This window comes from Notolepis coatsorum, assembly GCF_963971535.1.
Source record: "Notolepis coatsorum genome assembly, chromosome: 19".
NCBI classification, from domain to species: Eukaryota; Metazoa; Chordata; class Actinopteri; order Aulopiformes; family Paralepididae; genus Notolepis; species Notolepis coatsorum.
The window spans coordinates 77999483-78015650 of NC_140183.1; the positions used below are offsets into that span (position 1 = coordinate 77999483).

Consider the following 16168-nt stretch of genomic DNA (forward strand, 5'->3'; position numbering starts at 1 on the left):
CTATCTATCTATCTATCTATCTATCTATCTATCTATCTATCTATCTATCTATCTATCTATCTATCTATCTATCTATCTATCTATCTATCTATCTATCTATCTATCTATCTATCTATCTATCTATCTATCTATCTATCTATCTATCTATCTATCTATCTATCTATCTATCTATCTATCTATCTATCTATCTATCTATCTATCTATCTATCTATCTATCTATCTATCTATCTATCTATCTATCTATCTATCTATCTATCTATCTATCTATCTATCTATCTATCTATCTATCTATCTATCTATCTATCTATCTATCTATCTATCTATCTATCTATCTATCTATCTATCTATCTATCTATCTATCTATCTATCTATCTATCTATCTATCTATCTATCTATCTATCTATCTATCTATCTATCTATCTATCTATCTATCTATCTATCTATCTATCTATCTATCTATCTATCTATCTATCTATCTATCTATCTATCTATCTATCTATCTATCTATCTATCTATCTATCTATCTATCTATCTATCTATCTATCTATCTATCTATCTATCTATCTATCTATCTATCTATCTATCTATCTATCTATCTATCTATCTATCTATCTATCTATCTATCTATCTATCTATCTATCTATCTATCTATCTATCTATCTATCTATCTATCTATCTATCTATCTATCTATCTATCTATCTATCTATCTATCTATCTATCTATCTATCTATCTATCTATCTATCTATCTATCTATCTATCTATCTATCTATCTATCTATCTATCTATCTATCTATCTATCTATCTATCTATCTATCTATCTATCTATCTATCTATCTATCTATCTATCTATCTATCTATCTATCTATCTATCTATCTATCTATCTATCTATCTATCTATCTATCTATCTATCTATCTATCTATCTATAATTCTATTGTAAAAAGGACTATGAAACGGTGTCTACAATATGCCATATCTACTGTTGAGGTTCCATGGTAACCGGGGTTCCATTTGTAGGCCGACCTTGAGAGTTCTCTCTCTCTGTGTCGAGGGAGGGCCAGGAACTCCTATGTTTTGCTATATATGACAGACTCACTGGACAGACGTGAGCTTCTTGAGGAGAACTGATGGACAGCTAACTGGACCGACCAGTCTGTGTGGCATTTCGTCTTAGGGACTCACTGGCTCGAGAATACAGTATATTCTGTTGTCTTTTTTTTTCTGCATCAACTGCTCTGTTTATTATTAATACTTTTGCCTAATTAAACTATAAAATAAATCCACATCTGAATAGAACTCAGATCCTCTTTCAAAGAGCACGGTCGGAATCCCTGAAAGTGGAAAGATGGAGGGGGGGGGTGGGGAGGGGGGGCTGGCAACTCACAGTACACCCTCATGGCCATGGTGGTTTGGACAGGCTTGGAGAGGGCTGGGTTCTTGGCATAACAGGCCAGCTGCCTCCCGTTGTCTGAGCTCAGGGCCGTGATCCTGGGGAAGGGAGAGAGGGCAGAGGAGGGGAGTAGAGAGCCGAGTTGATATCGAGTGATATATAATAATAATAATATTCATTTTATTTGTATAGCGCTTTTTTCAAGAACCCAAAGACGCTGACAATAAGCAAAACAAAGAACAGAGAAACATAGAACCACAGGGAAACGAGCGACAGTATGAATATACAAAATACAAGAACATAAAACCATGAGTAACAAACAACAACAAATACAGAAGCCAGTAGGGGAGACAATCAGGGAAGTAAGTAAGGGAAACCGAGGGGAGGGAGGGAGGGGGGTGGGAGGGAGGGGCAGGAGACAGAGAGAAGGTAGGGAAGGGGAAAGGGAGGTGGTAGGTTGGAGGAGGGTGGTTATGGGTAGGGAAGGTTGTATGCTTGGGAGAACAGGTAGGTTTTGAGTCGGGATTTAAAGGTGGAGAGTGGGGGAGGGTCTCTGATGGTCTGAGGGAGGGTGTTCCAGAGACCAGAGTATATATTAAGGCTGTCAATCTATTAAAATATTTAATCTGATTTAATCGCATGATTGTCCATAGTTAATGGTGATTAATCGCAAATTAATCGCATCTTTTTTTATCTGTTCTAAATCTACCTTAAACAGATATTTTTCTATTTTAATACTCTTATCAACATGAGATGAGTGAACAAATGCTTGTTTTATGCAGCCATTTAACACAAAAGGATGACCCTCATGCATTTGCATCAAATTCAAAACAGAGTGATGCACAAAATAACTCTCTCTCTCTCTCTCTCTCTCTCTCTCTCTCTCTCTCTCTCTCTCTCTCTCTCTCTCTCTCTCTCTCTCTCACACACACACTCTCCCAGCTCTCTTTCTCTCTTGCCCCTTCCTCATCTCTCTCTCTCTCTCGCTCTCTCTCTCTCTCTCACACACACACACACACACACACACACACACACACACACACACACACACACACACACACACACACACACACACACACACACACACACACACACACACACACACACACACACACACACACACACACACACACACACACACACACACACACACGCACACACACACACTTTGAGTCAGAAACAAACATAGTATCAATGAGATAAAAAAAAATTGTAAACGTTAATCTTTTACGTTAAAAAAAATAGTGGCATTAAAATAATTGTGCGTTAACTTTGACAGCCTTTGGTATATATATATATATGTTCCAAAGCACAAAAACATCACAAATGGGTCCTGTCCGGCCAGCAGGAGGCAGGGCTATTTATTACACAAAAGTCATTTCAGAAGGCCACTTCCACAAGTGCACGATTGTGTATTATGATGTGGGCTATAAGGTCAACTAAACAACGCTTGCTCACCTACAACAACAACAACAGCGACAACCTGGACACTATTCCTGTGTGGAGACGATGTCCTGTGCTCAGCGGTGTTTCTTTAAAGGTACTGGTGACTGCGGTTCGTTTTCAATGTCCATGAAAAAAGTGCTTTCACCGCAGTTTTAAATATCACCGGTACATACAGTATTAGTTAAAAATAATTGGGGGGGGGGGCAAACATTTTACAAAACACATTATACATGTTAGATCATAGTTGCTGAAACCATGTGAAAAGACTGAACTATGTAGTACTATGTAGTTTATTTTTCTTATATTTTTATATTCAGATTTTACTTTATTGCCTATATTTATGTCTTTCTTCTATTACCCTGCCCATACCTGTACCTCCCCTCCCACATGCTGCTATGACGCCCACATTTCCCTAAAGGGATCAATAAAGAAATAACTCAACTTATCTTTATCCCATCTTATCTTACTGAATGTGGAGTCAAACTGTTACCATTTTTGGGTTTCTTGGGCGGGCCTGAAATCATTCTAATTAACATAACCCCTCCCCTAACACTATATAAAGACTAAAGCTAATTAACATAACCCCTCCCCTAAGACTATATAAAGTCTGGTTTCCCCAGAGTTGTTAAGAGTTTGTTTTACTGTGTCCTACCTGTTTTTATTACTTTCATTGCTTTACTGTGTTTTAATCTTATATCTTGCATCATATTATTTTGTTTTTATCAACCTGCCTGTGAAGCACTTTGGTGCCAGCTACCGCTGCCTGTAAATGTGCTATACAAATAAAATTGACTTGACTTGACTTAAGTAGCTGAAATGTGTCGTTTCATGTATGTGAATGAAAACACTAAAGCAATTAGCGCCATACTCTGGGAGGTATAGTTAAATTAAATCACAGATTTGGATGGTCTAACCTAGTTTGCTAGTTAGTCAATTAGTCAAGCGTTCTAACCAAGTAGAGTCCATTTGATAGATTTGATAGTTTATAACAAAAGTATTAGTGATTGAATGGAGAAATAAAATGGCACTTGAGATGAAAGGGAGCTATCAATCAAGCGTGATCTGACTGCACCCCCACAATCCTGGTCATGCTCAGAGCAGCTGGAAGAGCTGTTTTTGAGCTGGGTTTTACAATAGTTATTAACGTTTTTTAATCATTCAAATTTGCCTGGGTAGTTAATAACACATTTATCTGTGGCGTGACAAAACAAGAACAGTGATGGGAATAACGGCGTTATAAATAACGGCGTTACTAACGGCGTTACTTTCTTCAGTAACGAGTAATCTAACGGATTACTCTTCCAATCTTAATAACGCCGTTACCGTTACTGCCAAAAAATGCGGCGCGTTACTATGATTGAAGCAGTTTTTTTCATCAGACCAACTAGATCTCTGAGCCGAGAGGCAATACTTTTTTTTTAACTGTTCTTCCTTGGTTAGTGCTGACGATTGGCTGAGGTTGAGTAAAATGTCATGGTAAGCCAATCAGAGGTAGAGTTGGGCGGGTGTTCGAAAGCACGCATAGTCGGACACACAACGACAACACAAGCGAGTCAGGCCATGGTTACACTTACAACGTTTCATTTTCGAATTATTTCGAATCATTTCCAAGTTAAAAGGCAATGCCATTTTGGCAGGCAATTTCGTTTTCCTAGCGGCAACGCTCAAAGGAGGTTTTCATTTTCAAAACTCGCCGGCAACAGTGCCATGTAATATGCGCGAGTCAGATGGCATTCGAACAGCAATAAATAACGATTTAATAGCGAGAAATACAGCCCCGAGCCTTCAGACGCTTGCAAAGTGCCGTGAGCGGAGCTAGGGGGTGGCTACTTGGGCTCAAGCCCCGAATGTTTTCTGAAAACCCCCGAATCTATTTAAAAAAAAAAAAAAAAAAAAAAAATTTTTGACAATTCATCATTGTTACATGAAAATATGTTTGCACCAGATTTAGCAGAAGCTAATTTCCATCTGTGGTCTATCCAGCTGCTAACGATAGGTTATGACTATAACCAAGTTCTGTTAATTAGGGGTGACGCTTGGCATCACTCATGCACTCCCTCGCGTACGTGCACGCGCACTGAATAAATTCCACAAATGTACCTTTAATACCAGTATTAGTCTGACCACACCCCTCATCAGCTTACCTTCATAAGCAGGTGTGTGGTCACCTGCTCTCCTCCTACCCAAGCTTTCACCACAAGGTGAGGTCAAGGGCTGCAGCGGCGTCGGATGCCAAGCGTCACCCCTAATTAACAGAACTTGGTTATAGTCATAACCTATCGTTCTGTATCATTAGGGGATCCGCTTGGCATCACTCATGCACAAAGGGAGGCCAAGCGGAGCCACTGGCCGACAAATACACCCCGCTGAAGGCCCCCCACAACCAACAGAACAGGGAGGGCCGAGCCCCCCCGACCCCCCCTAATGGAGGGCACCCCCCCTATTAGAGGTTTCCCGGGAGGGCGACGGACCCGACCGTGCGAAGAGGCACTCAAGCAACTCAACGCACAGGGTGAGCAGACCGTGGCTTGACCCCACGACTACACACACGCACAACCCGCATGCCACCCGGGAACGAACGGAGGGAAACAACCTTGTTACTGCCCCCAGAATCACGGGGTCAAGGGCAAACCCAACCCCGTGGCAAGGCCGTAGCAGCGGAGCACAAAGGAAGACCCAGACCCACCAAAGGGACTGGACCCCCTGGAACGGGGGCCCGGAGAAGTCCATGATGCCAGCATCAAGACCCCACCAGGCGGGCACTTAGTGACCCCGCCCCCCACATCGCCAGCGTATTCGGACAAAGGCCCCTCAGCCGAGCGGGCCCTGTCCTCCCCAACAGTACACCGCCTGGCACACTGACCCTGCAACAGGCAGTCAGCATGGCCGTAAACACACAAAAAAGGTTAACCAACGGAAGCAGGTAGCGCACCGGGGAAAAAACCAGGCAACAGGCTGTTAACCCTAGCCTGGAGACTGCGGACGAGACAGGCGCCAGAAAGGACAGCTGAACACAGCCGCTCCGGCGGAAGGGGCGCATGCTGGCGTTGTTGCATGACCAAGCCTCCATTAAAAAAAAAACCACCCAGAGGGGTCGAGGCAGAGAAGGCTGACACGATTGGCAGACGTCATGAACGTGCAGGGGCACCCTCAACCGGTGAACCCGGGAGTTGACACTGCAGCAACACACCAGAGAACCAACCACCCAGGTGTTACCCTATGCGGTGGTTGGTCCCATAACCCCTCAGGAAAAAAACCCAAAACACACCTGCGGCACTGCCGCAGCCCGTGTTCCAGTTTCCAACAGGGTTATCCCGGGCCTACGGGTCAACGAAAACATTACCTCGGACCGGGCCCGGTGATACGGGGAGCACATGGTCCCCTGAGGAGGCCAAGACCACCCCAACAGGCCCCTCTTCGCCATGCGTAAGAGAAGAGCGTAAAAATGGAAAACCAGCCCCAGCACCCCGTACTTGGTATTCCCAGGAGGTCACCCAACCAAGTACCAACCAAGACCAACCTGCATGGCGGCCGAGATCCGACGAGATCGGGCGCGTACAGGTTGGCACGGCCATAAGCATTACGACAGTGTAGAATACAATGTACCCAACAAGGGTTCCATAGCGCTCAACCCTGTGACACCCGGACCGACCTAGCAATTTTCCCCCTGAAAAAAGCCCAAGTCCCTCAGGGTACCAGAACAGCAGATCTGCATCCCCGGCGGACAACAGGTTCAACTGATCCGGACCAGCGCGACCAGAACCAGTCCCGTGCCCTAACCACGCCGACATGCCAACTCCAGGAGAAGGGGCAGATATGCGTGTTGATCTTAAACATAAAAAGAAGGCGCCACTCAGACGTTTTCGGTGCAAACCGCGCCCGGCGGCCCACCCCCAGGGCGTGAGACCCTTCCACATATGTTCAGATCCATTCCGTTATCATCCCCTGATATGAACGAGAACCCATCGACAACCACACAGGGCGTCGGAAGAGGAAAAACCCCCATCCCAATTGCTTTATAAAAACGCTGTTTTAACCCCAAGCAATCAAGGCGCGCCAGTCAGTTACCAATGTCCAACAGAACATCCTGAGCTAGCACTATGTGTGCGTTGGACATACCCACATCAATAATAGGCTATTTAGACCATCTTATTGAATCCCCAAGACGCCCAGGGGAACGACAAGAGGGGCGAGATGCAACTAACTCCATGAATGAATGAATGAAAACTCTATCCAACAGATTGCAGAAAGGGTACAACACAGTACGGCTCAATACACACAATTGTTAAGGGGAGGCAGACCTGAGAAAGACGTTAGTCTTGTTTCCACCAGGGACCCCCATTTCCAATTCATATAGACACATCCAACTCTTTATAATAATAAAGAAGAAGCATCACCCGTATGAACCCAACTGCACAGCTGGGAGCAAAAAACCCGTTTTCACACGATTTTACATCCAGTCACTCTTTTTAATCAGAGAGTAAGACTAGACCCTCCCAGAAAACCTTCCCACACGAGTCGTAGTCATGAGAAAGACATGCCAACTGTGAGTCACGTGACCAACTGACTCAAGTTACACATAAATCGAGCGCAACAGACCCATGAGCCCTACGCTCTAACTCGACACCTTAAGACACCGTAACTCATGGAAGGCGTCGCCATAGCAACACCGCTACGACGGGTGGAAACCCTGCCGGCTCCTGTTTGTAATAGGAGTTTGGCAGGACAACCCCCCCCCCCCCCCCCCCTGCCAAGACATCCTACCGGCTCGGCCCTGACTGGCTCAGCAGAAGAGATAAAAAATCTCCTAAACCAATCAAGTGGGAAGGAGGGGTTTATTTGACACCCCCTCACAAAAAAAACTTTGTTCCCTACACACAAAACAACCGTAGCTGTAACTGAGGGGTACAATTCCCTGACTGTATTGATAAGTATGGTATCATTAAACCACTACCGCTTTATGTACTTTAACTACTGGCCACACAGTACATGATATAGATATGATGAACACTTTCCCACCATGAAACCAAGTCCACACAAATGTATAAATCGAATATTTAATATATAGCAAAGGGTATATACAACGTTCACTTAATGACATTTATGATTTGAATGCACTTGTAAGGCAAATGAGTATTCGTAGGCAAATCAACATTGAATGTCCAATCTCTGGTTACGCAGGAAGCAAGTATACAACCTGGTTCTTTAGGGAACTATAGCGATGGTACTTAAATGATTATAGCTGGATACACTAAAGGGGGTCCCGCTGGTTGTAAGTCAGTAGGGGGGGGGGGGGGTTAGGAGAGCCGCTGGCGATATCCCATCTGGCCAACGATTTCTTGGGAGAATTCAGAGTGCTGAACACGGTGCCCACAGAACCTTGGTCCACAGATGAATACAGCTGGGCCCTCTTGTAGACGGTAGCTGCCGGTCCACAACGAAGAGACGTGAGGCGACCTCACTCGGGTTAGAGCGCCGTCTCACCTGGACTCCTCTCGGGGGGTAGTTCCAACACTCACCAGTGTTGGCTGTTATCCATGGCATAAATCAAAGCACCCAAAGCAAGTAGATAATCCAAGCCGTGTAGGGCTCGCCGTCGTCCGGGTAAGGTAATCCAATGTGCAGGTCCACTCGTCCTAGCCCAGAACTCCTCGGATGAAAGCACCACACATGGTCTGCCCAGCCTGGTTAAGACTCTAGATAACGCGAGGAAACGATGGGGGTACTGCTCACTTTATAACTCTAACCGAACGATGCACCATACATAATAGACTATTATTAACTTAATAGAAATACGTCCCACTCGACGGTATAGTGCCAAACTATGACAATTCAACTATTAATCCACACGATGTCTCAATGCCATTCTGAGGCCAAGTTGACCATACTGCACCACACGTGTATCGTGGGTGAGGCTTAACGTCTTGCCACTAGGTTGGAGGGTAAAGAACTAAGGGCTAAGGGACTAAAAGAAAGTTCTACTTTACTTGCGCCATATATATATGCGCTGTGAACAAATAGTACCATTCGTATTTCGCCAGACGTATTCCTACGCGGAACCGGGCTAGTAACGACATGTTCGTCGGCACGATTGAACTTGAACCAAGGGGCTTGGCTGCTGGCGCCAAGTTCTTGTCCAATGAGAGAATGAAACTATTATGGGCTGTTAGTAGACTAAAGGGATATTCAGTGTATATGTACAAGGAATATACAAGGGATATCAAACGATATACAAATACTATTAAATATATATCCATAAATAAATATATATATTCGGTTTAATCTGATCCTTCACAACAGCCGCCCCCTAATTAGTCCCACCTAATTAGCTAAGCAGAGACAGATTAACCGCACTGTCTACCACTCAAGGTCCGCTGTAAGGGTCAGTCAACTCACAAAGTAATGGGGTCATGGTCGTCATCGATAGTGTCTGGGAGTCTGGGCAGTTCTATTAGCCTCGCCACGGGTCGTGTGTAAGTTCGCCCTTGGACGAGCACCTCAGCTGCTCGGACCTTGCCATCGGCACCGGTGATCACTTTGCTTACGCGGCCAGCCGGCCACATAGCTCTGGGTAGTGACTGGTCGATAATCATGACGACTGTTCCTTCTGTCAAATTGTCTCTCTCTTTTACCCACTTCTGGCGGGTCTGTAGAGACGGTAGGTAGTGGAGTAGAAAGCTGTTCCAAAACTTGTCAGCTAGTACTTGACTGTACCTCCACATTCTTCGGCCGTTCGCTTCTTCAGGCCTGTACATTGTCTGGGGTAGCGCGGGGTCCAGCCGCCCCATCAAGAGTGTGTTGGGGGTGACTGGGTCGACATCTGCTATATCACTGGAGACGTAGCCGAGGGGCTTGGAGTTCAATACTCCCTCGATCTCCGTGAGGACTGTCATTAGGACTTCTTCCGCTACAGTCTGGGCCCCAAGCACGGCGTACAGGGCTGTCTTTATAGAACGTACTTCTCGTTCCCAGGTTCCACCGAAGTGGGGTGCGTTCGGGGGATTAAACTGGAAGTCAATCTGGGATGGAGCGAGGTGGGTCTTAAGTTCTGGGCCCATAGCTTGGAAGCTCTCTCTCAGCTCTCTTTCTCCGCCTTTGAAGTTTGTCCCGTGATCAGACAACAATGTAGACGGTTTTCCTTTCCGTGATGTGAATCTTCGGAAGGCCATAAGGAATGAGTCTGTGCTCATGGTTGGAAGGAGTTCGATATGTATCGCTCTGGTGGTCATGCATTTGAATACAATACCCCACCGCTTCTCGGTTCCTCTTCCTTTCTTTATATACAACGGGCCAAAACAGTCCATGCCTGTGGAGTGGAATGGCTTGTCGCCGAGTCGGAGGCGACAGGGAGGTAGGTCAGCCATCCGGGGTATGCTGGGCTGCGCGCGGCACTTTCGGCAGTCTAGACAGGTTCGCTGGAAGCGTCGCACTGCTTCTCTTCCTTGAAGTATCCAATAGCGACGTCTGATCTCCGCGAAGACTCTCTCTGCTCCTGCGTGGTGTACATCCTCGTCGTATTTCTTTATGATCAGCTCTGTGACCTTGTGTCGGCTGTTCAAGACTATCGGGTACTTAACGTCATCCGGTAGGTCGGGGGCTCTCCGCAGACGACCACCCACTCTGATGAGATTATGGGCGTCGCTCTCGGGTGCCAGGTGGAGCAATCTGCTGTCTGATGGGACGGGCTTTCCTCCCTGTAGACAGTCTAGCTCGTCGGGGAACGAGTCTCTCTGGGCTCGTTGTAGTAGAAGAAGTTCTGCTTCTTCGTAGTCAGCTGCTGAAATGTCGGCAGTGGGCTGAATCTCTGGGTGGTGCCACAGGAATGTCTTTAGCTGCGCACTCTGTAGGGTAATGCAATCATCTATGTTGGGGTCTGTGGAGGCGACTGTGCTCAGTCCACAGAACATAGGTTTCTTGTTCTCAGCCTCCTCTTTACTCGCTTCCCGTGGGGTGGGCGTAGGCCACTCTTCTTCCGGGAGCTTGAGGAACTCTGGTCCGTCACTGTAGATGTTGCGACGGGTGAGGTCATCTAGCGACATTCCCCGGGTGATGACGTCAGCTGGGTTGTGTTTGGTGTCCACATACCGCCAGCTCGCTGCTTCTGTTAACTCTTGAATCTCGGTGACTCTGACTCCCACGAAGACTTTGTATCTGCATGAATCAGACTTGATCCATGTGAGTACTGTCGTGGAATCTGACCACAAGATTGTTCTGTGCACCGGAATGGTGAGTTCACGTTGGATTAACGTGGCTAGATGCGCTCCTGCTAGGGCTGCGCAGAGCTCTAGACGCGGGATAGATTGTTGCTTTCGTGGGGCTATTCTTGAGCGAGCCAGGATGAAAGCGGTGTGTATCTCTCCTCCCTTCTCTTGGGCACGCAAGTAGGCCGCTGATCCATAGGCTACCTCGGAGGCGTCGCTGAAGACGTGTAGATCCATCTTGCATGTCTCTGGCCTCACTGTGGGTGGGAAGTAGCCGCGGCGTATATTGACGCCTGGGAGTGAGCGGAGTTCCGTCTCCCACTCTCTCCATGTGGAGGCAAGGGGTGCGGGTATTGGGTCGTCCCAGCCCTGGTCCTTGTCCCATAGTGCTCGTACAATCATCTTTGCCCTGGTGGTGTAAGGTAGAATACATCCCAACGGGTCATATTGTCTGGCGAGTGTTCTGTACACACTCCGTCTGGTGGTCGGTATCGCCGTCGACCTTCCCTGCTCCGTGGTCAGGGGTTTGTGTCTATAGTGGAGCGAGTCTGTTTTGAAGCGCCAGACTAGTCCTAGTGTCATTTCTTGGGCTTCTCCTGGGATTGTCGCCATCCAGGTCTCGCTGCTGGCAGCCTTGTCCGCGGGGGAGAGGCTGCGCAATACGTGCGGGTCGCTGCTGGCCCACTGCCTGAGATCAAAGCCGCCTTTGATCAGGGAGGCGCGTAGCTTGAGTAGGAGAACCTCGGCTTCTTCTTGAGTCGAAACGCTTTGTAAACAGTTGTCCACGTAGAAACTGTTCTTCACACTGTGTCGGACCTCTTCAATGTCAATCTTCATTACGTGTCTCGCTGTGATTAGCTTCTCAATCTCAGCGCGGTACACACTCTCTTGAGCGGGGTCTTTGGCTAGGCGCCGCTCTGTGTTCAATAGATACCGCTCCGTAGCGTCTTTCTTTGCGTGAAAGGTGGGCATTCCCTCTCGCCTCAGGAGTGGAGTTGCGTATCTCATCACTCCGCCGACTGTGACTCTCTTTGTCCCTTGCTCAAGGAGGTTTATGGCGTAAATGTCTTCTTTAGAACGAATGTCTTTCTTTTCGTTCTTAAAGGGCATTGTCTCTAGTGTCCATAGCCTCTCGACATGCTGCAGGAGAGTGGTGTCTTCTTCTGTCACTCTGGAGTGGAGGCAGCTAGTGGCTGCTGTTCGGTTGAGAGATTTAGCGAGGGGGCCTTGTAGTGTCCATCCTAGGCGGGTCTCGACTGCTGCAGGACAGCCTCTGGGTCCTGTATGGACCCGGTCTATCGGGACTATGAGGTCTGCATGGTCGGAGCCTATCAGCAGAGTCGGGGTGGCGCCGTCTATGAGCGGGATAGGTAGTTGACGCAGGTGCACATATTTATCCATCAGCTTGGCGATGGGGTAGGTGTACTGTGATAGTCCTATTTCTTGGCTGGTGAAAGCATTTGTAATCCTATACCGTCTCTCTGGCTGCCCGCTTGCTGCGATAGTGAAGGAGACATTCTCGCCTTTTATCGTCTTTAAATCTCTTCTTATTGTCCGAATTGTCATTTGGTTCTCGCTCCCCCGCAGTCCCAGCTGGGCCGCAGCGAGCAGAAGGGTCTTCTCTGACCCGTCATCAAGGACGGCGTAAGTGTCCATGACTTTATCTTGGTAGCTCAATGTTACACGGACTACCTTTAAGAGCACTTGGGCGCCGCTGCTGCTGGCGGGGTCAATGTACATGACACTTGCCTTGGTGCTGCTCGATGGTGCAGGTGCAGGCTTTCTTCTGTTACTGTCGTGTAGGACATCTAGGTGGGCTCCGTCACACCGACTGCACCTCTTCTTTAGGCGGCACTCGGCTGCCATGTGACTGCGCGCACATCGGTAACAGCGCCTGTTGGACTTTATCCATTGACTCACTTCTTCTGCATTCATCTTTGTGAACAGGTCACATTGTGACAGCCAGTGTTCCTTCTCGCAGTACGGGCACACCATCTTCCACTTCTCTTTCCTCGAGGGGGTACTGTGGTTCTTACTGCTCGGTACTGATTCTGATTGGTGCATGACAGTCACCGATCTTCTTCCATCGTTTATTCTCCTGGGTCCCTCTCTGGAGCTTGGTGTGCTCCGCACGAACGTATCCAGTCGTAAGCTGCTGACTTCTCTCGCCAGGAAGTCGGCTAGATCGAGGAGGGATGGTTCGGGACCGTTAGGATCACGGTGGTCTCTCTGCCGCCTGAAGCGCTCTTGTCTGGCGGGTGGCAGCTTCTCTAAAATCCTCTCGACGTTAGAGTTGGCGTATAGCTCGTGCATACCCTTTTCTCGTTGCGCTCCCAGCATCCCTACCAGGGACTGCACTTTTATAGACAGGTCGTCTAATGAGCGATTGTCTGTTGCTGGGGGTAGGCGGTCAATATGCCTTATCTCTTGGATTACGTAATCCCATATACGTCCATATCTCTGGTCCAGCGCTGCTAGAGCCGCGGTGTATGGGGTCGTAGAGGTGGCATAGGCTAGCGCTATATTGTGCGCTCGGGGTACTTTCAGGTGCTTCAGTAATATTGCATACTTGTGGCGTTCATCAGCGACATCCACCATCATTGTCTCTAAGCACATCCGGAGCTCCGTGTACTGTGCTCGATTCTCATAGGTGAAGTCTGGAAACGTCGGTGTACCAATGTATGACGCCGTGGATGGCTGATACATCGGCGAGCGTTGGGGGAGAGGCCTCCTAGGCGAGTCTCCTCTTGCGCCTCTCTGTGGGCTGGTACCGGCAGGGTACCATGGCCCGCTGGTCCAGGTGCTATTCCTCGGGGCTGGTCGTGCGTCATGCTCACCCGTGAATAGAGTCAGGGGTCTGTAGCGCAGCGCCGCGGGGGTATAGCCTGGGCTGTACTGGACCTCCTGGTCCGGTGGAGTACTGTGCTGTCGTCGGGCTTGGTTCTCCTCCTCTCCCTCTTCTTCTTCTATCAGGTCCTCTAGATCCTGTAGTCGTTTATTTAGCTTCTCCGCAGTGTATGCTGCTCCTTCCTTGTAGCTGGGTCTCGCTTGGACCGGTCTGGGAAGGGGGTCTGCGGGGGGTATAGGCTTGGTCTGTTGGTCAAGTTCAGGGTCGCTTGCTCGGTTAGGGGATGCTGCCCTTGACTGTTGTCTCGACGAGTTCCTTGAACCCCTGGCGGAGGGAGAGGGTGTTGCCTTGGTGATCAGCTGCTCCATTAGCTGCGCTTGTAGTCTGTCGCGCTCGGCTTCGCGCTTGATGAAAGCGATGTCGCGCTCTGTTTCGCGCTGGATGAGAGCGATGTTGCGCTCTGCTTCTCTTTGGGCACCGTCAGTGGCGCGCTGGGTGTCTGCTCGGTCTCTTGCCATATTCTCTTCCGTCTGAAGGCGTCTCATCTCCAGGCGTATGCGCTCTTCTTCGCTCCGTTGCTGCGTCTGGAGTCGATCGCGTTCACCCTGAAGTCGATCGCCTTCACCCTGGAGTCGATCGCGTTCGGTAGAGGCTGTCAGGCTGACGAGGAACGCCTGTGATAGCATCCTCTCCGCTTCGCTGGGGGAAGACGGTTGTAGAGGTGAGCCGCTCCTGGCTGTAGTCCTGGCTGACCCTCACTCTCAGACTCTGTGGCGGAGACCCTGATCCACTCATTTGTCACCTCCCGGTTGGACTATTGTAATGGAGTCCTGTTCGGGGTACCCAGCAAAGCCCTGGACAGGCTCCAGTATGTCCAGAACTCAGCTGCCAGGGTTCTCACTCACACCAAGCCCTGGCAGCACATCACCCCCACCCTCATCCATCTCCACTGGCTTCCAGTCAGGTTCCGCATCACCTTCAAACTCCTGCTCCTCACCTACAAATCCCTCCATGCCCTCGCCCCCCGGTACCTGTCTGATCTCCTCCACCAGTACACTCCATCCCGGAACCTACGATCCTCTGATCTAGGTCTCCTCTCCATCCCTCGCACCAGGTTACGGACTTTTGGGGACAGAGCCTTCAGCGTGGCGTCCCCTACCCTCTGGAACTCTCTCCCCCCCGAAATCCGCAACGCCCCAACCCTGGACACCTTCAAATCCGCTCTAAAAACACACCTCTTCACCAAGGCTTTCCCCATCAGTTAGTTTTAGATTAAATTAGGTCCATTATCCCCTACTTTCCCTCATCCCCTCTTCCCCCTCCCCCCCTACTTTCCTTGCCCTATTTTTTGTCCTGATTGTAAAGCGACCTTGGGTTCTATGAAAGGCGCTATATAAATTTGATTTATTATTATTATTATTGTACTCGTTGGGGAGTCCTGGAGCTCTATCTCCTCGGCGCTCTCCTCATCTTGTTCCGTGCAGAGTTCTCTCTCTGTAGGGTTGTCTTCCTCCCGGGGCTGGTCGGGGACTACTTCTTCGGTATTGGCGGGGGGTAAAGGCATGTCAGCTCCCTCCTGGTCCCCACCGTGAGCTTGGTCAGTTACATTAGAACCCACTAGGGCCTCTGTGGTCGGGGTAACCTGGTCGTTAAGGTCAGACATAATTTTACTTTCTACTTTTACCGCGTTTACCGTCTGTAGAAGGCTAGGTAGTTGACTGACAGCGTAATCCTCTAAGTACTGAGGTGTCTGTCGTCTGCGCCGCGGGCGTTCTACGTTAGGAGGACCGTTTCGTGGAGTGTTCATCATAGGCCATTTCAATATTAATAACACTATATTAATATTACACTAGTTACCCTCCGGCTCGAAGGACCAATTGTAACTGAGGGGTACAATTCCCTGACTGTATTGATAAGTATGGTATCATTAAACCACTACCGCTTTATGTACTTTAACTACTGGCCACACAGTACATGATATAGATATGATGAACACTTTCCCACCATGAAACCAAGTCCACACAAATGTATAAATCGAATATTTAATATATAGCAAAGGGTATATACAACGTTCACTTAATGACATTTATGATTTGAATGCACTTGTAAGGCAAATGAGTATTCGTAGGCAAATCAACATTGAATGTCCAATCTCTGGTTACGCAGGAAGCAAGTATACAACCTGGTTCTTTAGGGAACTATAGCGATGGTACTTAAATGATTATAGCTGGATACACTAAAGGGGGTCCCGCTGGTTGTAAGTCAGTAGGGGGGGGGGGGGG

At 48.2% G+C, this 16168-nt stretch overlaps 1 protein-coding gene across 1 annotated transcript in view; it reads right to left on the reverse strand.

Annotated features, from left to right (window-relative positions):
- The window catches only part of nphs1 (NPHS1 adhesion molecule, nephrin), a gene marked incomplete at its 3' end in the record, with an annotated part of 212975 nt that overhangs the window by 136131 nt on the left and 60676 nt on the right, over nucleotides 1-16168 (reverse strand). Inside the window, exon 5 of the mRNA XM_084336716.1 lies at nucleotides 1386-1489. Coding sequence (XP_084192842.1) covers nucleotides 1386-1489 — 104 coding nt within the window. The remainder of the gene's footprint in view (nucleotides 1-1385; nucleotides 1490-16168) is intronic.